Raw genomic sequence first — 26,761 nt, forward strand, 5'->3', positions numbered from 1 at the left:
TAGAATCGTTCAGCAGAGTCTGCAATTCTGTTATAAAGTTATGGTCATTGAAGTGACCATAAGCTTATAGGAGAGGGAGATATGAGGTCCGTACGGACTTGGTCACCTGCAGGCACTGACTACCAGTGAAAGGGTAAACCAAGCTAAGTAAATTCCTTTTATTATTATAATCTTGAGTTGACTGAAATTATTGTATGATACCCACATATCTGAAAGGTTAAACATAGGAACTTAACCCCTTAACCCTTCTAACCCTTTATTACAAATACTTATGCGAAGTGCATTTTAAATATGTTTGATGATTTTAATCAATAAATAATTGCATAATCAGAGTTCAGTTTAATGCTAGCCAAACGAGTAATATTCAGATGCATAATAAAATGGCTGAAACACAAAGGACAAGGAAACAATACATGTATGCTCAAACCAAAGCCTTTTAATTTCTCTATTTTAGATCCATTTTTATCATTGAATAAAATTGGCAGATCCCTCACAGCAAATCTACATACACACAGCAAACAATCATCTCGTGGGAGGTTCAGATCTTCTTAATGTTCGGCCATGCTCTAAAAACGTAAAATAAAAAGTCCTTCTGTTTTGTTCTGCTTCATATAAGCAATTTATATTTATAAACTAAATATATTAACCTAAGTTATCAGAAAGAAAGAAAAAAATTACAGACATTTCAGAAAGAAACTGTAAACATGTCTGCTAGGATCAGAAGAGAATATCATGCCAAGTCAAAGATTGTTATTAATATAAATTAATCTTGCATGAAAAAAGCTGCAGCGTTCATGAGAGATTGAGGACAGTAGAGACACAATAAGGAGCACTTTATCACAGGTTTAACCATGTGAATGAATCACAGACGGAGGTCCTGGTTCTTTGTTCTGTTAGATGGAGGTGGTGGGAAGTAGTCCACAGGTGAGCTCCCGCGCTGAGGTTCCCTCTAGATTTGTATACGGTTTGTCCTTTAATTGCACTTCATGTCTTTAGCCGGGCAGTTTAGTTAGAGAACTCTCCACTCTAAATGTGATTAGTTGGTGAAGTCCCCTTTGTGAGACTGTAGTGTCAATCTTTTATCTGAGAAAAATAAAAGTGAAACAGTCAACCACAGGGTGACTTTAAATGTCAAGTATACAGTAGATGTTATCATTTTTCACTATGCAGCACATGAACGGATTTCAATAAAGCAAGACAGGGCACCTGGCAGCCAAGTTTTGTTTATATCATTAACCATTTCAGCTATGGAAGATTTTATCCTCTTCATGACCAGGCCATTCTTTTTCTACTTAGCATTGCACTACTTTAACTGCCGATTGCATGGTCATGCAATGCTGCACCCAAACGAAATTTATAAAATTTTTATTTGGTGAGTGGGGTTCTTAGATCACAGCCCATCATCAGTTTTGCAGGTGATTCCTATTTTAGAACAGAAATTATAGCTTTGCTGAAGAGGAGTCCCTCATACAGATGTGTCTTAAGGCCATTTTTTTTTTTTAAAAAGCTTTATTTAACAGAATGCGGTTTGTACAGAGTAATAAAATAACACACATGTCAACCTACAAAGATCAGAGATAGGCTATACAAACAACTCTTCCGAAAAGTCCACTTAGATTAGTAAGAAAAAATGTATGGTTTCATACCATCATTATATTATGTCAGGAGTCTGGGTCTAAGGATTCCACAGCAGTTGTAATCTATAATATAACCTGAACAGTAGAGGGAACTCTCAGTCCTAAAATAGGGGTTCCTTATTTGGCAGTAATTCATTCCTTATTTGGCAGGAGCTCATCTATCCTCATCTAAAATGTGTCTCTCGGTCCTGATTTCGCAGGGGCAATACTAAAAGATTAGCGCAATCCCAAGGAATTTTCTTTTTTATAGGAAAACAGAGTAGATGACACCTGAGGTGTCTAAGAGGAAAATAAGGATAAAGAGTAAAGGAGTGTCAGAGGGTAGGTAAGTGGGGAGGGGGGCGGGGACAGAGGGTTCCGGTAGGGTTGACGGCCCTATGCTTCAATTTCCCCTAGAACAGGTTATTCAAAAGTAGGACTTGTATTCATCTGAAAATCGGAACAGATTCCAGTGTGTTCAACGAGTGTTATGTCCCTCCTCCCTTTCCCTAGGGCAGCTGTGAGTTGCTCCATCCGCTGTATGTCGCACACCCTAGTAAACCATTGTGACACCACCGGTGGAGATTGTTGCTTCCATACACTGGGGACGCACGCCCTGGCTGCATTCAGGAGGTGTTTCAGTAAGGATTTGTGATATCTCTTGCGAGACATGGGGGTTAGGTTTAGGAGTACTGCTGCCGGGTTATCAGAAGGGAGACATCCGTAATTTTGTGAATGATCTGCAATACCTGCCCCCAGAAAAGGGTTAACTCTGGGCATTCCCAGAAGATGTGAAGTAGTGTGCCAGTTTGGTTACCACACCTCCAACACAATGGACTACATGTCCTGGAAATATTGACGCTAGTACAGATGGAGTCCTGTACCATCGCGTCAAGATCTTATAGGTGATCTCTTGATATTTGCTATACAAGGATGACTTGTGTGCAAAAAAGAGAATGTGGTTCTTTTGATCCTCAGTAAATGTGATGTTAAGATCTCTCTCCCATTTCCTCAAGTATGGGGAGTCATGTTGAGATATGCGTGCAAGTAAGATGTTATAAGAAAGAGATTTCCGTATATGTTCATCTCCCAGGCACAGATCTTCAAAGGGCGTTGGCTTTCTACAAAAATAGCCATTATCGGGGATGGACCGGATGAAGTGTGAAAGTTGAGAAATCTTCCACTTACCCGAAATAGAGGAATTAAGGGTAGGATATAGGCATGTGAGATCAACCCATTCTGAGGGGCCAAGAAAAGAGGAGGCTCTAACCAGCCTCTGTTCCGGTTGGATCCAAAGGGATCTATACGAGAGACCTGGTATGAAGTCTGGGTGCCCAATTATGGGCGTTAATGGGGAGGGAAAGTTTGCCATTTCTGCTATTTTAGGCCATTTTTAATCACCTCAGCTCCAGAAGGTTTTACCCCCTTCACGACCAGGCAATTTTTTTCCTATTCGCCACTGTGTAACTGGTAATTGTGCGGTCATGCAACACTGTACACAAACTAAATTTATATCTTTTTTCCACACAAAGAGAGCTTTTTTTGGTGGTATTTGATCACCACTGGGTTTTTAATTTTTCTTTGCGAATATATATATATATATATATATATATATATATATATATATATATATATACACACACACACACAGTGGGGACGGAAAGTATTCAGACCCTCTTAAATGTTTCACTCTTTGTTATATTGCAGCATTTGCTAAAATCATTTAAGTTCATTTTTTTCCTCATTAATGTACACACAGCACCCCATATTGACAGAAAAACACAGAATTGTTGACATTTTTGCAGATCGATTAAAAAAGAAAAACTGAAATATCACATGGTCCTAAGTATTCAGACCCTTTGCTCAGTATTTAGTAGAAGCACCCTTTTGATCTAATACAGCCATGAGTCTTTTTGGGAAAGATGCAACAAGTTTTTCACACCTGGATTTGGGGATCCTCTGCCATTCCTCCTTGCAGATCCTCTCCAGTTCTGTCAGGTTGGATAGTAAACGTTGGACAGCCATTTTTAGGTCTCTCCAGAGATGCTCAATTGGGTTTAAGTCAGGGCTCTGGCTGGGCCATTCAAGAACAATCACGGAGTTGTTGTGAAGCCACTCCTTCATTATTTTAGCTGTGTGCTTAGGATCATTGTCTTGTTGGAAGGTAAACCTTCGGGCCAGTCTGAGGTCCTGAGCACTCTGGAGAAGGTTTTCGTCCAGGATATCCCTGTACTTGGCCGCATTCATCTTTCCCTCGATTGCAACCGAATCTGTCCCTGCAGCTGAAAAACACCCCCACAGCATGATGCTCCCACCACACCACGCTTCACTGTTGGGACTGTATTGGACAGGTGATGAGTGAGCAGTGCCTGGTTTTCTCCACGCATACCGCTTAGAATTAAGGCCAAAAAGTTCTATCTTGGTCTCATCAGACCAGAGAATCTTATTTCTCACCATCTTGGAGTCCTTCAGGTGTCTTGCACTGAGGAGAGGCTTCCGTCGGGCCACTCTGCCATAAAGCCCAAACTGGTGGAGGGCTGCAGTGATGGTTGCCTTTCTACAACTTTCTCCCATCTCCCGACTGCATCTCTGGAGCTCAGCCACGGTGATCTTTGGGTTCTTCTTTACTTCTCTTACCAAGGCTCTTCTCCCCCGATAGCTCAGTTTGGCCAGACGGCCAGCTCTAGGAAGGGGTCTTGTCATCCCAAATGTCTTCCATTTAAGGATTATGGAGGTCACTGTGCTCTTGGGAACCTTAAGTGCAGCAGAATTTTTTTTGTAACCTTGGCCAGATCTGTGCCTTGCCACAATTCTGTCTCTGAGCTCTTCAGGCAGTTCCTTTGACCTCATGATTCTCATTTGCTCTGACATGCACTGTGAGCTGTAAGGTCTTATATAGACAGGTGTGTGGCTTTCCTAATCAAGTCCAATCAGTATAATCAAACACAGCTGGACTCAAATGAAGGTGTAGAACCATCTCAAGGATGATCAGAAGAAATGGACACACCTGAGTTATATATATGAGTGTCAAAGCAAAGGGTCTGAATACTTAGGACCATGTGATATTTCAGTTTTTCTTTTTTAATAAATCTGCAAAAATGTCAACAACTCTGTGTTTTTCTGTCAATATGGAGTGCTGTGTGTACATTAATGAGGAAAAAAATTAACTTAAATGATTTTAGCAAATGACTGCAATATAACAAAGAGTGAAAAATTTAAGAATTTAAGGGGGTCTGAATACTTTCCGTCCCCACTGTGTGTGTGTGTGTATGTATGTATATATATATATATATATATATATATATATATATATATATATATTTTTTTTTTTTTTTTTTTTTTTTTTTCATTTCAGCTACAAAACATATCCAATAAAAAAAAATTAAAAACATCAAATCTCTTCAAGTTTGGGCAAAATGTATTCTGCTACATGTTTTTGATTAAAAAAAATACCGATAATTATATATTGATTGGTTTGCGTGAACGTTATAGCACCTAAAAACTATGGTATACATACGACTTATAACAGGACTGGGATATTGCGGGGCACAATCTGACACTAACTGATGCTGGGGGGAACTAACTGCCACTAACATCACCAGTGCCATTATAACAGTGATCAGTGCTAAAAATATACACTGTCACTGTACTAATGACACTGGCTGGGAAGGGGTTAACATCTATGGAGATCAAGAAGTTAAATATGTGCCCAACACATGTGTAATGTGTGCTGCTTTTTACCAATGATCTCTCAATTTCTCATCCCTGCTTTGCAGGCTGAGAATGACAGATCCCTTCCTGTGTACAAAGCTCTGTGTTGAATTTCAACACAGAGCTCTCGGCTGTGAATGTACACAGCCAATCTGCATGTCCTGGCTGTGAATCATTGGCCTGGAACTTGCTGACAGGAGCCGGCCAGGAGACATGCATCCTAAACCTGGAGATAGGCAGCGATGTACCAGTACATCGCTTTGCCTACAGCAGCCGCCCGTCCGCAGTACAATGCGGCAGGCAGTCGTTAGGTGGCTAATGTCTGTTTGCTAGGATAGATCAAGTATTTTTTTTTTTTCCATCAACAACCTATTTACAATATTCTGGCTATGGCTAGTGTTACATGTTCAAGTGGGAAATCCCCCTTCCTGTCCTGGTAATAGAAAATGGTGAATTTATGCATTAAATACCTGATATATAAAAAAAAAAAAAAAAGGTAAAAAAAACTCCAGCTTTGCTCTCCCCAGTTAGATTTTTCGAACAAAATGGCAATGTTGTTATGATGTAACTTGTGCCTTCAAGCCAAATCAATTTGTTCTGGCAGCACACAAAGTGTCCTGTACTACTGCAGATTACATCACTGCATACTGTACAGTGAGGGGGAAAAAAAAAGTATTTCATCCCCTGCTCATTTTATACGTTTGCCCACTGACAAAGAAATGATCAGCCTATAATTTTAATGCTGGGTTTATTTGAACAGTGAGAGACAGAATAGCAAAAAAAATATCCATAAAAATGCATTTCAAAAAAGTTATAAATTGATTTGCATTTTAATGAATGAAAAAAGGATTTGATCCCCACCTGACTCCCAGGTGTCTTCTATACAGATAACAAGCTGAGATTGGGAGCACTCTCTTAAAGGGAGTGCTCCTAATCTCAGCTTGTTCCATGTATAAAAGACACCTGTCCACAGAAGCAATCAGATTCCAATCGCTCCACCATGGCCAAAACCAAAGAGTTGTCCTAGGATGTCAGGGACACAAGGCTGGACTAGGCTACAAGATCGCCAAGCATCCTGGTGAGAGGATGACAACAGTTGGTGCAATTATTCACAAATAGAAGAAACAAAATAACTGTCAATCTCCCTGGGCCTGGGGCTCCATGCAAAATCTCACCATGTGGAGTTTCAATGATCATGAGAACGGTGAGGAATCAGCCCAGAACTGCATGGGAGAATCTTGTCAATGATGTCAAGGCAGCTGGGACCCTAGTCACCAAGAAAACAATTGGTAACACACTACGCTGTGAAGGACTGAAATCCTGCAGCGCCCATAAGGTCCCCCTGCTCAAGAAAGCACATGTACAGGCCTGTCTGAAGTTTGCTAATGAATATCTGAATGATTCAGAGGAGAACTGGATAAAAGTGTTGTGGTCAGATGAGACTAAAATTGAGCTCTTTGGCATCAACTCAAATCGCCATGTTTGGAGGAGGAGGAATGCTGCCTATGACCCCAAGAACACCATACCCACCGTTAAACATGGAGGTGGAAACATTATTCTTTGGTGGTATTTTTCTGCTAAGGGGACAGGACAACTTCACTGCATCAAATGCACGATGCACGGGGCCATGTACTGTCAAATCTTGGGTGAGAACCTCCTTCCCTCAGCCAGGGTATTGAAAATGGGCCGTGGCAATGACACAATGGCTGGCAGAATTAATCTAGTAAAGATGATTTTTTTGCCAAAGTGTTTTTATGTGACATCTCGGTGCCTAAAGCATTTTTCAAAACTCGGAACACGTTACTTATTTCCTTTATTTGGGCTAATAATAGGCAGAAACTCTAATTTTCTATTCTACAGCGTCCCAAGGTTGATGCCAGAATAGCATTGCCAAATCTCTAGTACTATTATTTGGCAGGGCAGCTAAGCCACTTGACTGGTTGATACCGGCAGTGGTTGAGTCATATCTTGCCTATGTACTTAAAATCAAACACGTGCTGGTGGCACTGGAGGGACCTTTGACCACACTGGGGGAAAGGCATATACCAATCTTAACTTTGGCTCGTATGGTGTGGAGAGAGGCCAAGAGAATCTCAGATTTTAAGGGCACTAGTGTGGCTCTCCCGCTCTGGCATAACCCAATGTTCCCTCGTTTAAAGCAATTTATGTACTATTTTTTTGGAGAACGTAGTGAGATGGTTACTCTACATAACATTTATGATGACAATGTATTGGCTTCTTTTGACAGCTTACAGAGAAAATATAAACTGCCCCAAACCGCCTTTTATGGGTATCTTCAGCTTAGACATGTGCTCCAAACTCAATTTGGCACTCATGACACTGACTTTTCTGATTACCCACTGATAAGGGTGATGAGGTCTCAGGGCCCTAATGCCATGTACACACAGGCGGACTTTTGAGCATCAAACATCCGAAGGTCTTTCCGATGGACTTTCAATGGAGTTACGAAGGACTTACGAACGACCTGACTTGCACACGCACGAACGGACTAAAGTCCGTTCGAAAGTCAGTTCGTTTGAACGTGATGACGTACGACCGGACTAAAATAAGGAAGTTCATAGCCAGTAACTGCCCTTGCGTCCTTTTTTGTCCGTCGGACTAGCATACAAACTGATTTTTCGACCGGACTCAAGTCCGTCGGAAAGATTTGAAACATGTTCCAAATCTATTTTCGACAGAAAAAGTCCGCTGAAGGTCCGATGAAGCCCACACACGGTCGGATTGTCCGACGGATTCGTTCCGTCGGACCAGTCCGATCGAAAAGTCCACCTGTATGTTCACGGCATAAGGGACTTATATCAACTCTATATCTCAATTTGTTATCTGCCACAACTGGCGGGGCCCCACTGGTGGTTTGCACTTACTGGCAACTGGCAACAACAACTCCCTGATTTATCTGACAATGACTGGGAGGAAGCATACTCATACCATTTATCTGCATCTCTGGCTGTTAATAAATTGATACACCTTTATATGTTACATCAGTCATATCTGTCCCCAGTTCGATTGCCCGCAATGCATCGTATACCTACCTCTACCTGCACTAGGTGTACCTGCCCGCGTACGAACTTCGCAAATGTTATGTGGCTTTGCCCAGTCATAGCAAGGTACTGGCAGCAGGTGACGGAGATATTGACTACAGTTTTGTCAATTCCTGTTCCATGTACCCCACTGGTATGTTTGCTAGGGGTTCTGGACGAGAGCTGTGGCCGAGACATACTAGGACCATGTTAATGAAAACACTATGGCTCGTAAAGCAGTGGCACTTAAGTGGATTCAGCCTACCCCTCCATCTATAAGTACATGGTTTTGGTTAGAAAATCAGGTATTGCCTTATGAAAAATGTATTTTTGAACACAGAGGTTGCCCAGCTAAGTATAAAAAGGTTTGGGATGCATAGTGTTCTTTCAATCTCACTGGAACCAACGCATGAAAATATCACTGGGGGTATTAAGTAGTAGTAATCAATAATTTTGTTTTTCTCTGTTATTAAAGTGGCTGTATGCCCTGGAAATATAAGAAAAAAAAAAAAAAACTGTACGGCAAAGGTATAATGAGCTAGTTAGTATGCACCGCATACCAGCTCATTAGGAAATACTTACCTTAGAACGAAGCGCCCGTACTGCCTCCCGGTCACCGCTGAGGGAGCTGACATTTTTTCCTCTGTGTTTCTTCCGTGTTTGCGGCTTCGGCGCTGTGAGTGGCCGAAGTGGAAATGACGTCACTCCCGCGCATGTGTGCGGGAGTCCTCTTTCCGGCAGGGAGTTCTGATTTTCTGGCAGCATCCCCCGGACCTTCAGAGCGCATGCGCCGCTAACGTCAGCGGCTGCATGCAAGGTGAATATCTCCTCGTACAGGTTTAGGAGATTTTAAATTTTACCTACAGGTAAGCCTTATTATAGGCTTTCCTGTAGGTAAAAAAAATCACCTACAGGGGTATACAACCGCTTTAAACATGTATATCAGGATTGGTTTAAAGGGGAATGCTGTATAATTGTAATTATGCAAACTGTTTGTGCATTGATTATTGTCACTGTCTTTTACCTTTTCAATAAAAAAAGAGTTTAAAAAAAAAAATAACCTACCATTAAAATTTTTGACTGATTATTTCTCTGTCAGTGGGCAAACATACAAAACAGCAGGGGATCAAATACTTTTTTCCTCTCACTGTATGTAGCTAATGTTACTACAGTATTATACAGCACTCACAGCTGCCAACTAACTTAGTAATGGAAAAAGTTTGTTTGGGCCAGCTTAGTGCAAATAAACGATTTAGGAAAGCTGGACTTCGGCCTTAAAGTGACATTAAACCTTTTTTTTTTCCTTTAATTAAAATAATAAGCATGTGATACTTACCTGCTTCTGGGCAATGGTTTTGCACAGAACAGCCGCGATCCTCCTCTTCTGGGGCTCCCCGCCGGTGCTCCTGGCTCCTTCTCTTTGGCGAGTGCCCCCAGCAAGCTGTTTGCTATGGGGCACTCATATGTGTTTGCTTGCGCGCCGCCCTGTCTGCATCTATTGACCCAGACCGGGCGGCTCAAAACCCCCCCCCCCCGTTACAGCATATGATTGACTATCAATCTGCCCAGTGAGAAGGGAAATAGCGGCAAGAGCCGCATCCAATTTGCACTAGTGTGAACCCAGCCTAAGGCTTTATAACCACTAAGAATAAATGGTGGGTGAAGTAGAAATATACTACAGCTTTTGTGGACTAGCATGCTTTTGGATCTGTATATTTTTCCAATAAAGTTGTTGGAAAAATATTTTTAAAAATTTAATATGTACAGCAGTAATACACAACATATCATTGTTAAGCACCCCCTACTGCCGTATTGTACAAAAAAAATTAAATAAAAAAATAATGGGAACGTGGAGGATTATTTCTGTAGTGCCATTTATAAACGACACTGTAGAAATAAGGCACGAGCAGCCAGTGCATCCAGTAAATGTCTCTGATCAGGAGATCATTAGATGACAAATCAAAGACTTAACTCTAACAGGATGACATGGTATGGTATGGCATGGTAGCCAATCGGCTTCTAACATCAGCTTGTTCAATTAAGCTTTGAGAATTAAACCTGGAAGCTGAGTTTCTATGCAGAGCTGCACCAGATTTTTCACTCTCCGGTTTCAGTAAATCAATGTATCAAACATGTCATGTTTTTTCATAAAATGTACATTGATCATTTTGTTTTCTCAGTGCTGCTATTCTCCTTTAGTGCCTTTCAGCCACTTGCTTTCTACATGCTCTTGCTCCAGCCTGTCACCCTGACAGTGACAACAATGAACCATGCCTGCACAATGTGTGTTCACATGGCCACTTGTAGTCTTCACCAGGGATGCATGTGACAGGGCGATAACACAGAAGCAAGTTGGCACCCTAAACAAGTAGTGCCTGAACAAGGACCTTCGTGGAACGATCATCTAGTATTAATTTAATGAAAGCAACAGATTTAAAGTGATTGTAAAGGTTCACATTTTTTAAAATAAGAATAACAAACATGTCATACCTGCTCTGTGCAAGGGTTTCTTCTGGGGTGCCCCGACGACGCTCCTGGCTCCTCCCCTTCATCGCGTGCCCCAGCAGAGAGCTGCTTTCCATGGGGGCACCCGTGTAGGCTCGCTCCCGAGTCCCACTGCTGCGTCCATTGACACAGACAGCAGCACTCTGCCCCGCCCCCACTCCCGTGTCACTGGATCTGATTGACAGCAGCGTGAGCAAATGGCTCCTGCTGCTATCAATCTATTCAAAGAGGTCAGAAACAGCGGCTGAAGCCGCTGGGCTTGTGCTTGTCGCTGGAACAGATGGGTTCAGGTAAGAACTTGAAATTACATTAACATATTACAATTTATATGAGATTTAAATGCTTGGATTTAGATTGACAGTAAGATTGACTGTAAAGAATAAAAGCCAGCAACTTGAAAAAAAAAAAAAAAACCCCAAAGGGGTTACCTCAGTGACAACTCCAGCAGCTATGGATGACCCACTGTAACGTAACATGAACCTCCCAAGTTCTTTAAAGTCTTTGTATAATTCTAAAGCAACAGGTCTCTGTGTTTGTAGCTCTATTACAGCATTCATTCCTTTTGTTAGACATCTGGGGAAAAAAACATAATTTAGTACTGTCAGAGGAGTAACCTACATTGTAAAATGTACTATATTGCCCATTGATCCTTTTAAACAAGAAAACAAAAAACAAAAAAAGACTTTCATGCAGTGTAAGATTTTCTGGGATGCAGAACGGTAGCACTGACTAGCCAGCTGCATGATTTCCAAGCCTGTTCTGCAACATGTCTACATGTGTTGTCTGAAGCCCCTATGCTTGAATGTATTTGCCTTCTAACAAGTGGCATAAAAGAAGTCATTCCCTCTCAGCAGGGGACGGTTTCTGCTGCTAGCTACATAAAAGTGATGAAAAGGCATTACTTCAAACAACAATGATGGGACGATATGACTGTATGCAGACAGGGTAGGTTCACTTTTCCCAATATGCAACAGTTCGCCTGTGTCACTATCATGCCACATCATTAGCCAGGTTAACTACTCCATGTCATAAGTGTCAAAACAGGAGCGACAGAAAAGACATATCCATTTGTTACAACAGCTATATATGCCTTGGTAGGTTTCCTCCTAGGTTCTGAGCACTTATGGTTGACTGGAAATGTAGAGGCACAGTACACCAATGTCTATAGATGATAGAGAGTTTAAAAACAGCATAACAGCTCTACACATATGAACCGGGACAAGGGTCCAATGCATTTACTATACCTCTGGTCCTGTTTATAAAACAACTAATTAACCTGTATAATATGAAAGTTCCTAATTCTGTTATGGTCTCAGCTGGCATTTCTGCCTTGAGTAGAGGACATAAAAGCTGAACAGTGTCTCTTACTATCTTGTTGCTTACCTACTGGCATTAATTATAACAGTCCACTGTAGACTATAAAGGTTCAGTACTTGAAACTTGAAAACGAGGACATTAATTTTCATCCATGTGACTGTTCTTCTTAAATCTTTTGGCAATCAGCTGAATATTACAGTCACTTATTTAAAAAAAAAAACACTCTTATCTTTCTATCTATGCTTAAGATGCATTAGAAAATATTGGAAGTTAGCTCAAGCTCCCTTAATATGACTTGAATAAAGATTGCTTATGTCCAAATTTTATACTTCGATAGAAAGATAAATGTGTTGATGTGGGACATACAAAAGTGCTGGTGGTTTCTGACAGTGAATTACAATATTTATATGCATTGTTAATTGCATCATAGATCACTACAAAAAACATGAAACAAAACTGTTCTCACTTTGGCTTTTTCTTTACAACCTCCCCTGTGCTCTTGTGTAGGACACTGACCAGCTTCCTGATAGTGGCAGGCTCACTTACAGTTTGATAGTGGATGATTACCTGAAATTAAGAAATATAAACAAAGCATAACACAATAAAAAGGAAGAAAAAAAACATCTGTTCTATACTAGGAATAAAGGAAAAAACACACCTACAAAGGCAATCGATTTCAATACAAAATTGTATTTATTGGACATACATGTAAAAAGCAACCATGGCACAGATGGGAAACCCCTTCCCCACACATACCCCTCCCCCCTGGCCCCCCACTCTGATCTCCCCAAATCCTGGCCCCCATAATCGCTGCCACCCCTCTATCTCCCACTCCAGTGAATGTACTCCCCCTTCTGATAGTAAAAAGTCCGGTTGTATCAGTTATCTGTGTGAAGTGATCTGTAGACTGAATGTCTAAATGTCTGTAATGAAAGTAAGTCTGACTGCTTATTCACCTGGTTCGACCATCAGCAAGTGAACCCATGTCCAACCCACTCAAACCAATGTCAATGTGAACCACTGACAAATGGGAGCTGCAAACAGACTACAAGGGGCTGCAGCGGCATATACCAATGGCGGTATTGGAAGGGCTATAGACTTGGTGATTGGGTTGATGAGCATGCATCGCAATGAACGATAGTAATGTTATCATCCAAAGTGTACCTACATGGGTTGGTGTCCTCTCATAGTATAGAGATCTGTCTTACCATGCTGATTGGTAATCCCATAAATATAATTCTCATACACGCTTCCATTGACTCCCGTTTGGTCCAGCCTGCTGAACACTGATGTCAGATAAAACTCAGTAGCTGATTGACCGTCACAGGGAGATGGTGCTAATGAGAGATCTATAACCAACTATCTGCATGTGTATGGACTTCCCAGTAGTGTGCACACGTGGATTTGTTGGACATGAAAGACAACAGATTGACATGTACGAATACAGAGTTGCAAATGAGATGTATCAACATTCCATGTCATATCATGCTGACTGGTGATCCCCTTGATATATTTCTCAGATCCACCACCATTAACTCCCTTGTGGCTCCAGCCTACTAGGCACTGACGTCAGATAAAAAACTCAGTAGCTGATTGACCTTCACGGGGAGATGGTGCTAATGAAAAATTTATAACAAACCATCTGCATGTGTATAGATTTCCCAGTAGTGTGTACATGTGGATTGTTGGAAATGAAAACAACAGATTGACATATATGACAACAGAGTTGCAATCAAAAATAATCAGCATACTATGCTTTCCCCCTGATTCAAAAAAAAAAAAAAAAAAACGTGCATCACTCAATGTGCTTGTCCTCCTTCCCGTTTTGTCCAGTCTGTTATGCAGTGTCTGCTTGTGCTGTGTGAGCACTTGCTTCTTACATGTATCCAATAAATACAATTTTGTATTGAAATCGATAGCCTTTGTAGGTGCATTTTTCCTTTGGTGTTTTTTTGGCTTATACACCAAACCAGACCACTGAAGGTATGTTGTGGTATCTGGCACAAGGTCATCAGTATCAGATCCCTTAAGCCATCGATGTCTTCCCCAGGTAGGTGATGCACACATCAACATGTAAAAGAAAACGTGATTCATCAGACCAGGCCACCTTTTTCCATTGCTCCGTGGTCCAGTACTGATGCTCACATGCCCATTGTAAAGCTCTTTTGGCTGTAGAAATGGGTCAGCACGGGCACCTTGACTGGTTTGTGACTATGCAGCCCTATATGCAGCAAACTGAGATGCACTGTGTTTTCTGTCACCCTTCTATTGGAACCTGCATTAACTTTTTCAGCAATTTGAGTTACAGTAGCTCTTCTAATGGATCTGGCTACACATTCCAGCCTTTACTACCCATGTTCATCAATGACAGCCTTGGCCGCACAAGACGCTGTCGCCAGTTTTCCTTCCTTGGACCACTTTTAGTAGGTGCTGACCACTGCAGACGAGGACCATGCCACAAGAGCCACAGTTCTGTAGTTGCTCTGACCCAGTTGTCTACCCACTACAATTTGGCTCTTGTCATAATCGCTCAATTCCTCACGCTAGATCATGGTTTCTGCTTTCAAAGCATCAACTTCAGGGACAATATGTTTACTTTCTGCCTAATAAATTCCACCAACTTTCAGATGCTTTTGTAATGAGAAAATCAATGTTATTCACTTTACCTGTCAGTGGCCATAATATTATGGGGGATCAGTGTATTTGTACAGCCAATGATAGAGGTTTAATAACACATGGATGAATAAAACCTGGTAATTACCAACGGAAAGTCATACTGTCCCTGTGTGCTGGAAGCTTGCTCTACAGTAATGCACTAGAGTCTAGTCTAAACTTTTTTGTCTTTGGCCAGATCCTCTCACAGATTATTATTGAACTACCCCACCTGGAAAGACAGACAGCAAAAAAAAAAATCAAATTTCTCCTCGCTATATTCTGACATAAAATTGTTAAGGCTGGCATTCCAGTTTATGTGTACTTCACACCTGCAAATTTATGGTGTAAAACAAACACAGACACAAGTCAAAAAAAAAAAATAAAAGGTCAATTGTGGTGCAGAAGAAGTGGTGATATGTATTAAAATGTGTGAATCTCCAATCTGCTGTATTCACAAGATCTTTTCTGACTTTAGGGCTGATCTCACTATCCCATTTCCGTCGCTGGGCACTCTGATAAGATCTTAAAGAGGATCTTCACCCTAGAAAGAAAAATTTAAAAATCAGCAACTACAAATCCTGTAGCTGCTGACTTTTAATAAAAAGGACACTTGCCTGTCCAGGGATCCGGGGCTGTCCCCACCCGGGCCGATTCTTCGCCGGCCTTCAGGTTTCCGGTGTCAGCAGGTGTACTGTGGGAAGCTAGCTGAGCCTACTTGTGGCTTCAAAGCCTGCTTCACACTGCACATGTGCGAACGGCACTGTGCATTGTGAATGGCCCTTCAGCCTTCTGGGACCTATGATGTGTCCCAGAAGGCTGCAGGGAAAGTGAGGGGGGCCGAATTTCTGCTTTGATTGCTTAGGTGATCCGAGTGGAAGTGGAAGCGGGTACCAATCATAATTAGGCACCTGCTCTAAAAAAAAACATTTAATGTGCCAAATGTGCTAGGGAGAGGAGGTCATAAAGCAGAACTTCCCCTTTAGGGAGAAGTTCCACTTTAATATAACCATACAAATCAAATGCATCCTTTAATTTGCATATTTTATGCAATGGAAATGCTACCTTGGAAGAGCCATTGTAAGTACCTTGTTGATTTCATATTGTGATATAGTCAGGCCATTCAAAATGCAAAAGCAGATCCTACTCTGTACAGGATAGGTACACAACAAAGTGGCTACTGAGTGTATTTTGCTAATTTACAAAGTGCTGACAATATGTATGCAATACTTTAGAAAGCACATAGAAACGAGCACATCAGCCTCCAAAAGGAGTATTTTATGAGTTATGCTTAACATATACTGCAGAGCCAATTTGGCTTGAAGTCAATTGAAGCACTAAAAACAACCCTCTGCATGTGAAAGCACTGTTTTTGGGTTACACATGGCGCTAACATTGCCTGAGATGAGAAAAGTTCAAAATTCAAAACACTAGGGCAGGCAGTTTAGTTCTACAAAAATAGAAGAAACCCAGCATCCCTTGCTTTCCTAGAAACTCCAATGTCCACTTTTGCCACTGGATGGTGCTGTCTGAGCATAGAGCAAGCATATGCTGAAGCACCATTTGCAAAACAAAAAACCACACGCACCCTCCAATTTCTGCAATACTGGAATTCACATGCCCCCTTTCCTTCAAGTTACTCAGACAACAGCCATGACTCATAACGAATTATTATGGTTACTGGGTTTTATAGTCATAGCTATTTATTATATACAGTATACAGCAATTTTTTTTAATCAGGTGAATTTTTATTGCAATTATACAATTTTCACAGTTTGTTACATTCAAACTTAAACATTCAGCTATAGCTATTTTTGGTTAAGTCTGGTGTTTCTCCTAAAGATATGTTGGAGGACACACTCATACAAATTCTGCACACTTGAGTAATCAACCTCAGGACACCAGTGCTGCATCTGAAAAAAGTCAAACTAGTTGGCAGATTTGTGCTGCGAACAGCAAATGCAGCAATTTTCCTATCAACATCTTTTTTCATACGGGAACTAAGTATGATACGCACTTCAGTACTTTCATTTGTTCTAACAGCAAATTGAGCAAGAGAAAAGCATACTTACAGGGAAACCTTGGGTTATAGGGACATCAAAGTTAAAGATGAGAACTCTGGCTCGGAAACGGGTACAGGCTTTAATAGGTTCATTTTGACTGCAAAACACGCATCCTACACTATAGACAAATAAAGAAAATTATTTAGTATTGGCAGATAACTTATTAATATCTGATGTCATACGTTGCCGATAAAGGAGGATGGAGAGGTGCATCTTTTCTAGACACATACACAAAACATTATGAGATTCTGTTTACCTATTTTTTGCGTAATGGAAGCTTTTAGGTGGATTGTATTGTTATAGTATTTTGTGCAGTTATAAGTAATGTCAAAGCAGGAACAAAGATCTACGTCTGTTATAGGACATTAACCACTTCTGTCCAATTCTGACATTGCTTGCATGTACAGTGCCTTGCAAAAGTATTCACCCCTTGGTATTTTTCGTGTTTTGTTGCATCACAACCTGGAATTAACATGGATTGTTTGAGGATTTGCATAATTTAATTTACATAACATGCCCACAACTTTGAAGATTTTTTTTTTTTATTGTAAAGCAAACAACAAATAGGACAAAATAACAGAAAAAGTCAATGTGCATAACTATTCACCCTCCTAAAGTCAATACTTTGTAGAGCCTCCTTTTGCGGCTATCACAGCTCCAAGTTGCTTTGGATAAGTCTTTATGAGCTTGCCACATCTTACCACTGGGATTTTTGCCCATTCCTCCTTGCAAAACTGCTTCAGCTCCTTCAAGTTGGATGGTGTGCACTTGTGAACAGTAATCATTAAGTCTGACCACAGATTTTCCTTTGAATTTAGGTCTGGGCTTTGACTAGGCCATTCCAACACATTTACATGTTTCCCCTTAAACCACTCAAGTGTTGCTTTAGCAGTGTGTTTGGGTTCATTGTCCTGCTGGAAGGTGAACCTCCGTCCTAGCCTCAAATCACACACATAATGGTACAGGTATTGCTCAAGAATATCCCTGTATTTATCACCATCCATCTTTCCCTCAACTCTGAGCAGTTTCCCAGTCCCGACTGCTGAAAAACATCCCCACAGCATGATGCTGCCACCACCATGTTTCACTGTGGAGATGGTGTTTTGGGTGATGTGAGGTGTTGGGTTTGCGCCAGACATAGCGTTTTCTTTGATGGCCAAAAAGTTTAATTTTAGTCTCATCAGACCAGAGCACCTTCCTCCATACATTTTGGGAGTCTCCCACATGCCTTTTCACAAACTCAAAACGTGCCATTTTGTTTTTGCTGAAAGTAATGGCTTTCTTCTGGCCACTCTGCATAAAGCCCAACTCTATGGAGCGTCCGGCTTATTGTCATCCTATGTACAGATACTCCAGTCTCTGCTGTGGAACTCTGCAGCTCATCCAGGGTTACCTTAGGTCTTTGTGCTGCCTCTTTGATTAATGCCCTCCTTGCCCGGTCCATGAGTTTTTGGTGTGCGGCCGTCTCTGGGCAGGTTTGCTGTTGTGCCATGTTCTTTCCATTTGGTTATGATAGATTTGATGGTGCTCCTAGGGATCATTAAAGATTTGGATATTTTTTTTTTTTTTTTTGTACTTCTCAACAACATTGTCCCTTACTTGTTTGGAGAGTTCCTTGGTCTTCATGGCAGTGTTTGATTAGTGGTGCCTCTTGCTTAGGTGTTGCAGCCTCTGGGGCCTTTCAAAAAGGTGTGTATATGTAATGACAGATCACGTGACACTTAGATTGCACACAGCTGGACATCATTTCACTAATTATGTGACTTCTGAAGGTAATTGGTTGCACCAGAGCTTTTTATGGGCTTCATAACAAAGGGGGTGAATACAAACGCACATGCAAATTATCAGTTTTTTATTTCTAAAAAATAGTTTTATGAATATATTTTTCTAATTTTAGTTCACCAAAGTAGACTATCGTGTTCTGATCTATCACATATAATTCAGATTAAAAGATTAAAAATAACTAAAGGCTGTAATGTAACAAAATGGGTAAAAAGCCAAGGGGGTGAATACTTTTGCAAGGCACTGTATGCATCAGCATTTGTTTCACAAAAAAATTACTTACAATTGTCACACATATTTTTTTTTTTTTTTTTGAAGCAGAGGCCACGGAGAATAAATTGTTGGTTTTTGCATTTTTTTTTTCACATTACATATTTGCACAGCCATTTTTTAAATGCAAATTGTTTAGGAAAAATACACTTTATTGAATTTTAGCGCACACAAATACTATACAATATTGCATTTATTGGAGAAATATAAAAGATGGTGTAGCATTGAGTAAATACTGTGGATACCCAACATGTCATGGGTTAAAATTGTGCTTGCCCATGGAATGGCTATAAACTACGGTACATTAAACTATCCATAGGTAACATTTTAAAAGCCTTTACAGGCTGACTATCAGCTTAAAGTTACACAGAAGGTCTTATCTGGTGCTAGAATTCTTGATATCACTCTGACGCTCATGGTGATACCGCACATGTGTTGTGTGATCACTATTTACTTATATGTGCAGGACCTACATATGTGTTCACATATGAATGTGAGCGGGGCGTGCCTTAAAAAAATAAACGTATCCCTTTGGATAGTATGGGCTGTGATGACAGGTCCTCTTTATGGAGAGATCTGAGAGATATGGGGGTCTGATCATCTGCTTTTCTAGCCGGTAAAAAAACCTGAAATATTGCAGTTTCATACACCAGAGAGACGTCTCCATGGTCAACCGGCACAACCGTAGACAGTGGCCTTGCACTCCTCTTTGGGATGGGAGAGCCTGAAAACAGTGGTGCACAGGAGCTGGGGGGGTGTCATGATGCCTTATGCTGTTCGTAAAAGTGATTGTGCAGCCGTTTAGCCGCTCCGATCCCTTTTTTTAAGAAAGTCCATCACCAGATCTAAAGAATGGTATCTGGATCATCCTCCAAGTACCATTCTTTAGATCTAGTGATGGTCTTTCTTAAAAAAGGGATCGGAGCGGCTAAACAGCTGCACAATCACTTTAACAAACAGATAATGACTGTAGCTATATACATATATTAAGATGTGGTTAAAGTGTAGCGATAAAACAACATTATCAAAGGAAAATCTCTGCATGGTAGCAGTTTTGTAGGCATGTTGTACAAAAGCTGACTATACAATCTCCTTTAGATCTACCATCAATCATGTAGTGTAAGGGCCTAACAGATTGGATACAGATTTAATTGATTGTTTAGGGTCGTCCATATTTTACATAATTTTGGTATATCTAAAGGAGACTGTACAAAGAAAGTACAATCAAAGTTGATGGTTTATGGCCTGCCTTATTCAAAGCATCAATTGGACATGTGTCTACCTCCCAACTTCCTGTTTCACAAGACCTTTACAAAGCTGGTGTTCTGCCGAGAAAGTTCCCCCCGGCGCATAAGGACTCCCCTGTACTGCGCAGGCGCAGCGCTTGCGCAGTACGAGCCGCCGAAAATAGCCGAAGCTGAACAGCTGAGAGTCAGCTGTACACGGCGCCTGTAACAGGACCCCTCACTGACTCGCTTCGCTCGCCACGCTTTGGGCACGGCCTTGCTTCACTCGCCACGCTTCGGGCACGGCCTCGCTTCGCTCGGCATAGTTTTATTCAAACTCTATGTCCACTTGGATGGTGGGGCTTGAACCTGGACTCAGTGCGCAGGCGCCGTGTAGAGCTGACGATCAGCTGTTCAACTTCAGAGTCCTTCGGCGGCTCGGTAGTCGTTCGTACTGCGCATGCGCAGTACAGGGGGGTCCTTATCCGCCGGGGGAACTTTCTTGGCAAGGCACCGGCAATACATGAATGGAAGTTTGCCTGGTTCAGTAGGGGCCAGGCCAAATTTCGATCCATGTTTGGGCTAGCTGGTTGTAGACAAGTCGATCTCTCGATTGGCTTGTGTACAAGTCTGTCCAGTATTTCTTGAATGGTTCTGCTGGCTGTAGCCAGCAACACTGATCATTGTATGGAGTCATCCCCGCCAACAGTATACAATTGTTCAGCGGGAAAGATTTCCCCATCCACACTGAATGTGTAGATGGGGGAAGTCGGCTCATTTCTTTTTTTTTTTTTTTTTCATTCAACCAACTTGTTGAAAAAAGAAATGAATCATGTATGGCCCCTGCTCTACTCATTGCCTTCCCAGAGGCTGAAAAAGATTTCTCAAGAGAGTTATAGTGTAACTGCAGACAGCGTAGAAAAGTTAGGGATCACAGGGGCCACATGTGAAACTGGGACTGTTGTGGAGGGCCGAACTTAATTCTGCTCAATCTGAATTCTGGACCGGTATACCCCCTTATACCCCTGTTGATGTCCTATCAGATGAAACGCGTTGGGTTTGCTATGCCTATCTTGCCACCATTTGATCTAAGCGCTTTTTAAACCGTTTTATACCTGACTTTTACTTATGAGCCAGAGTGTATTTTTACCATTTTATTTTAAATAAAAGCTTTTGGATAAGCTGATTTATACTATGGGGAGCCTCCCTTTTTGATCTCTTTTCCCTTGAGGATTTTTACCTACTTCATGGAGTTCAATCTGTGGTGAGCAGCCCTTCACCTGCACCATTGAAGCCGAGAGTCAGTGAGACCAGAGAGTGTCGGTCGGTGAGTGCCTTAGTTCTCCTATCAACTTCGATCATTGGGGACAAAGAGCTGTTTCCCCTGCTCCATTACAAGCCTGTCTGACTCCCAAGCCGCTGGCTGGGAGTCCACCACTGCTGGTAAGGGTACCTTTACCTATCCCTTTCACATACAAGCTGGAAACCCCATCCTGTGGATGCCATTCCCAGATTTAAGGGACTCCTATTACCATTTTCCCTTGTTGTTGATCTCTTCAGCCTTCTTTCCAGATGTACATCCATTTATTTCTGGACTTTTGGTCATATTAGCAACTTATGAGTTTACGTTTGATGTTCTAACACCAATCTATATGTTCCCAGCCCACAATTTTAATATTTTTAGTTCCACTTTCTCACCATCTGTTTTGACAACACATTTGGGGGCAATATAGTTTAATGATGTCTTAGAAATTTGATATCAATTTTTCTGCCTGACTTCTATTTTATTTTACTACTCCTTCCCATCATTGGGATGTGTAGTAGCTATAGGATTTCTCCATATCCTATTCACTCTTTTCACCTTTTTTCCTGCCAGTGTCAGCTAATAGCTTATATACGTCTCACTTGTGTATTTCTATCTAATTACTATAGGGTATACATTGCTGTCACTTCCACTTATGATTAAGTTTCATCAAGACACTTTATTGTGCATACCGTCTTTCAGAGGATATTCTGTCTGACTTTGCTCACTAACGTACATTCACATTTTTTTGTTTTTTAGCGCAACACTTATTCACACCATATCTATACCACAATTTGTCTGATTGTTGTGTTGGCAGCTCTTCCTTTGCTTTCGTTGGCGCACTATTACCTTTGATTTTTTTTGTTGTGACCTAAGGACACTAGCAAAAAAAAAACACAAATTTAGCTGGGAGTGGAGAGAGAGTTATATACAGTAGGGGAATGTCACTGCAGCCTTTTTTGCCCACAGTCCAATTTAAGAGTCGTAATGAATTAAAGAAACCTGTTTCCTATACTGTACTATCAGGAAAAGACATTTTAGGAGAAATTAGGAGGGAGGGATGTTTTGGTGAAATGCGATCTTTTAGAGCTTTCTAATTAAAATGATGTGACGGCTAGCTTAATTCTGCCGACAATGCTTCACATATCATTTAATAGAATGATCAGTTATAATGGGTGGAGTCACTGCCCTGGCCAACCCAAATGTGAGACAACCCTTGAAATCTGTATTGTTTTTACTTTTATTTTCTAGTCACCAATCAAATAACAAGAGAGAGATCTGCACATAAGACATGTTTGCTCGATTATAAATGAGTAGGACAGGGCATTTTGTGTCCCACTGAGCCTTTGAAAATGTGTGATATACATGTGAACTGACCATAAATGTTAGCTTTTCCTCAACTTTTTTGTCCTGTGATATATTACTACTTCCCAATATAAAAACTAGTTGTGGCAGACTGCTGTGCACCAAAAATCTTCTGGTTATATAATTTATTACAGACAATGGAGTGCTGAAGTGCCAGAATTTAGCTGTGGGTAAGCTATACATTTTATTTCTTTAAAGTCTAAGTTCACACCTTTTGAGAAAAAAATTAATAAATGCAGATTTAAAAAATGTGCATTTATAATTTTCTTACACTGCAGCCTGCAAAGCATTGCCAGGTTGCAATGCCAGGCTCTTGCAGACTCTCAAGTACAGCTGTCTATCAGTACCTCCATCCGGGCAGAAAGCTACCAAAGTGCAGGAACAGCTGATGAACTACAAGGGTTCTCATCAGCGCTCTCGTTGTTGACTGATAACTACAGGCTGTCTGCCACAGTGGAAGGGACATGTAGTTTATTTATTCACAGAGCTCCGAAAATGAATGATGCAGCTGTCTGGGTGGAGCCTCACACAGCCGTGCTGTTTTTTAAGTGTGGCAGTGGGTATAGGGAGAGGAACTCCTGCCCAATGTGGGGGGGGGGGGACGAGACATTGGGGAACTGCTCCAAAGTAACATGCTACACCCATGTAACATGCCAAAACCAGCTTTTTGATAAAATGCATGGTTATGGCACCTTCATGGTAGCCTTTTAGGCTCCTTGGTATGTTGAAACCAGAAATAAATGATGCCATGCTTGCCAGCCTAAAGCCAGCACTTACATTGTGGTTGCTTTTTTCAATTAAAAGAGTGAACCATTAGAAGGTTCATTGTTTGCCTGTTATGCACATTCCCTATGATGAATTATAAGTGCCCACAGGCTGAGAATGTGGTTCCAGGTTGTTCCTGTCATGTGACACCATTCATAGTGTGGAACAAAGAATCAGTTTAATCTTTTTAAAGCAACCAATTAATCCAACATCTATTTTTTCATCAAAGTGTATCTGCTATGATTCCTGGTACAAATGCTATATAATTATCTTACCAATGCTGAAATCCCCACTATCAGATGAAACAGTTGATGTTTGGCCAGCTTGGAGCTACAATCTACATGCCAATTTCCTCTTGGTGGGAAGAACAAATGGATAGTTAGATCTTATAGCTTTTTTAAAGTCTTAGAACACCTATGCAAATGTATAACCCACTCAAGCAAGACACAAGATGTAGTAGTGAAAATGTTGCACAGTACTGACAAGGCTGCAAAATGCTCACAGCAATTTCTGATGACTGAGCACCTATTGTATTGTGCTAAAAAAGGCAGAACACCCTGTGTTCCTGTTCGCTGGAGGTTCAGTTTCAGTCAAAGTTTCATTAATTGACAAATTTCGAGTAACAGTCAAATCGGTCCAAAAATAAAACCACATGGCTGGCAGAGGCTACACCCGTTTCACCATCTCCTGAAACTGAGGATGACTCAGACATTAGCTTACTTGATTTTGATGATATCCACGCCGGTCAAAGTGAGACTAACTTGATCTCCCGCCGCGGCCCAATCGACTGCTTCATCATGTAATGTGATTCCTGGAAATGAGTAAGATCAGAACCTCACTAATGGATGCTAAACATAATCTTTCCTCCAAGGTAAAGGCGCTTTTATATTTCCATGAGTCATCTTATTTCAGTTATATGCCAAATAAAAAAAAAACAAAGTTAGTAACGCATTTCCTGGAACACAAATTGTTAAAGCAAAGTGTAGCATTTAAACATTTAAAAGACAGGGATTAAAGGAAAAAAAAAAAAAAACATTGGTAAAAAGAAAAAGCTTTACATTCACAAAATATTTGACCTGTCATGCCAACACGCAGGCATAAATGCACATCAATGAGTCATTGCCTACTGCAAGGTGCCAACGGTTTCATTTCAAACACTAATAATGAACAGGTTTATTTGGCAAATTAACCCAAAGATAAATGCATTATAGGCAATTTCTAGGAAAGCGGAAAAGCAAACAATAATAGATGCGCTATCAACGCCTGTTCCTACATGGACATGCATGTCACAAAGCATGAAATCAAGCGAACATAAATGATTGCACCGGATGGATTAATTTTGTTTAATTAAGCTCATAGCTCCTTGTTATGCATTGACAAAGGTCAGGGGCTCAGCTATAGGTCCCTTTAACTAATAGGCATGTTACTTTGTCTTTATAAAAGGTTTTGGTACAGTGGGCTTACACTGCATTGGACATGACCTTTAACAATAAACTATTAATGGAGAAATAGGGCCAAAGTTAATTTGGCCCAACTTCTCCTGTTGATCAACCCGTATTAAAGCCTAAAGTCCGCTGACGGCTAATGTCACTCATGGTCCAGGCTCTGGAGAGATCCCGGCTTTAATGTCGGGATCCACCCAGATGCCTGACTGGCAGCTTGTTTAGCCTCCAAGCGTGCCGCTGAGAGCCTGAACCAGCAGCTCCCACCCCCCTCCACAGCCCAGTGCTGGAGACTGACAGTCATCGCCTCTCTGCTCACTGAAGACCAAAGACTGAGCAATCTGTGGTCTTCGATCACTCAAGTTCACTGTGCAGAGGCGGCGGGGGACAGATGAAGCATCGTTTCAAAGCTGCATCCACCTATCTGGATATGAATGTTTATTTTCATATCCCGCACTTTCCTTTTAAGACCTAAAATGTGCCACTGCCAAAATAGGAGCTGCAATTGCCATTTTTTAAATTTTTAGATAAGATATTATTCTTATCGGACATGTGTTTTAAGCTTTTATTAGAATGCAGCCAGTAAAAGCTCAGGATACCTGTCCTCTAACCTTATTTTACAGTGCATTTCAAATGTATTTACAGCGCTTCACTTTGTCCACATTTTGTTATGTTACAGCCTTATTCCAAAATGGATTAAATTCATTATTTTTCTCAAAAATTCTAAAAACAATACCCCATAATGACAACAGGATTCACCTGAGCTCAATTCTGAGTGTCATGGCAAAGGCTGTGAATACTTATGTACATGTGATTTTTTTCATTTTTTATTCTTAATAAATTTGCAAAGATTTCAAACAAACTTCTTTCACGTTGTCATTATGGGGTACGGTTGGTAAAATCTGAGGAAAATAACGAATTTAATCCATCTTGGAATAAGGCTGTAACATAACAGAATGTGGAAAAAGTGAATTGCTGAGAATACTTTCCGGATTCACTGTACATTAAGTGATGGTACAGCTAGTGAAGCAAGAAGAACACGATACCCCTGAAACATGCACCTTTATTTACGTTTTACAGCAGTAATTATAGGTCCTGTTTATTCTATTCTGCCAGAAATATGCATATATATATATATATATATATATATATATACATATATACACACACACACACACACACACACACACAGTACATATACATACACACACACACACACACACAGTGGGGTTGATTTACTAAAGGCAAATAGACTGTGCACTTTGCAAAGTGCAGTTCCACTCTGCAAGTGCAGTTGCTCCAGAGCTTAGTAAATGAGCAGAAGCTCTGCTGACTTCCAACAACCAATCATCATGTTTTCATCATGATCAAAATATGGTCATAACAGATCATCATGTACAGTATTGCTATACATTGCAAATTTGCAACATAAAAAGATGTACATTCTCTAGGCTATATTTATATGGACTGGTACGCCTGGCCTGAGCAACTTCCAATACAATGTAGAGCTGAATAATCTCTTATACAACACATATATCTTTCAAGCCTAGAGAATGTACATCTTTTCATATTGCAATACATCTGTTATGGCAGTGGCGGCTGGTGCTCAAAGCTTTTGGGGGGGGGGCGCAAAAAATGTTGAAAAAAAATCATCAAATGCAGCCACTGTGCCAAATGCTGCCATTGTGCCCATCAAACACTGC

The 26,761-nt window shown here is 40.9% G+C and overlaps 1 protein-coding gene across 1 annotated transcript in view; it reads right to left on the reverse strand.

The window, feature by feature from the left end:
- Positions 1-416: 416 nt before the first annotated feature.
- The window catches only part of HBS1L (HBS1 like translational GTPase), a 214,779-nt gene continuing 188,434 nt past the window's right edge, over positions 417-26,761 (reverse strand). Inside the window, exons 14-18 of the mRNA XM_073627318.1 lie at positions 24,337-24,427; positions 16,915-17,023; positions 12,657-12,757; positions 11,302-11,446; positions 417-1,083 (exon numbers count right to left, since the gene is read on the reverse strand). Coding sequence (XP_073483419.1) covers positions 1,072-1,083; positions 11,302-11,446; positions 12,657-12,757; positions 16,915-17,023; positions 24,337-24,427 — 458 coding nt within the window. The 3' untranslated portion in view covers positions 417-1,071. The remainder of the gene's footprint in view (positions 1,084-11,301; positions 11,447-12,656; positions 12,758-16,914; positions 17,024-24,336; positions 24,428-26,761) is intronic.

The sequence above is a fragment of the Aquarana catesbeiana genome, linkage group LG04 (genome assembly GCF_042186555.1).
Source record: "Aquarana catesbeiana isolate 2022-GZ linkage group LG04, ASM4218655v1, whole genome shotgun sequence".
NCBI classification, from domain to species: Eukaryota; Metazoa; Chordata; class Amphibia; order Anura; family Ranidae; genus Aquarana; species Aquarana catesbeiana.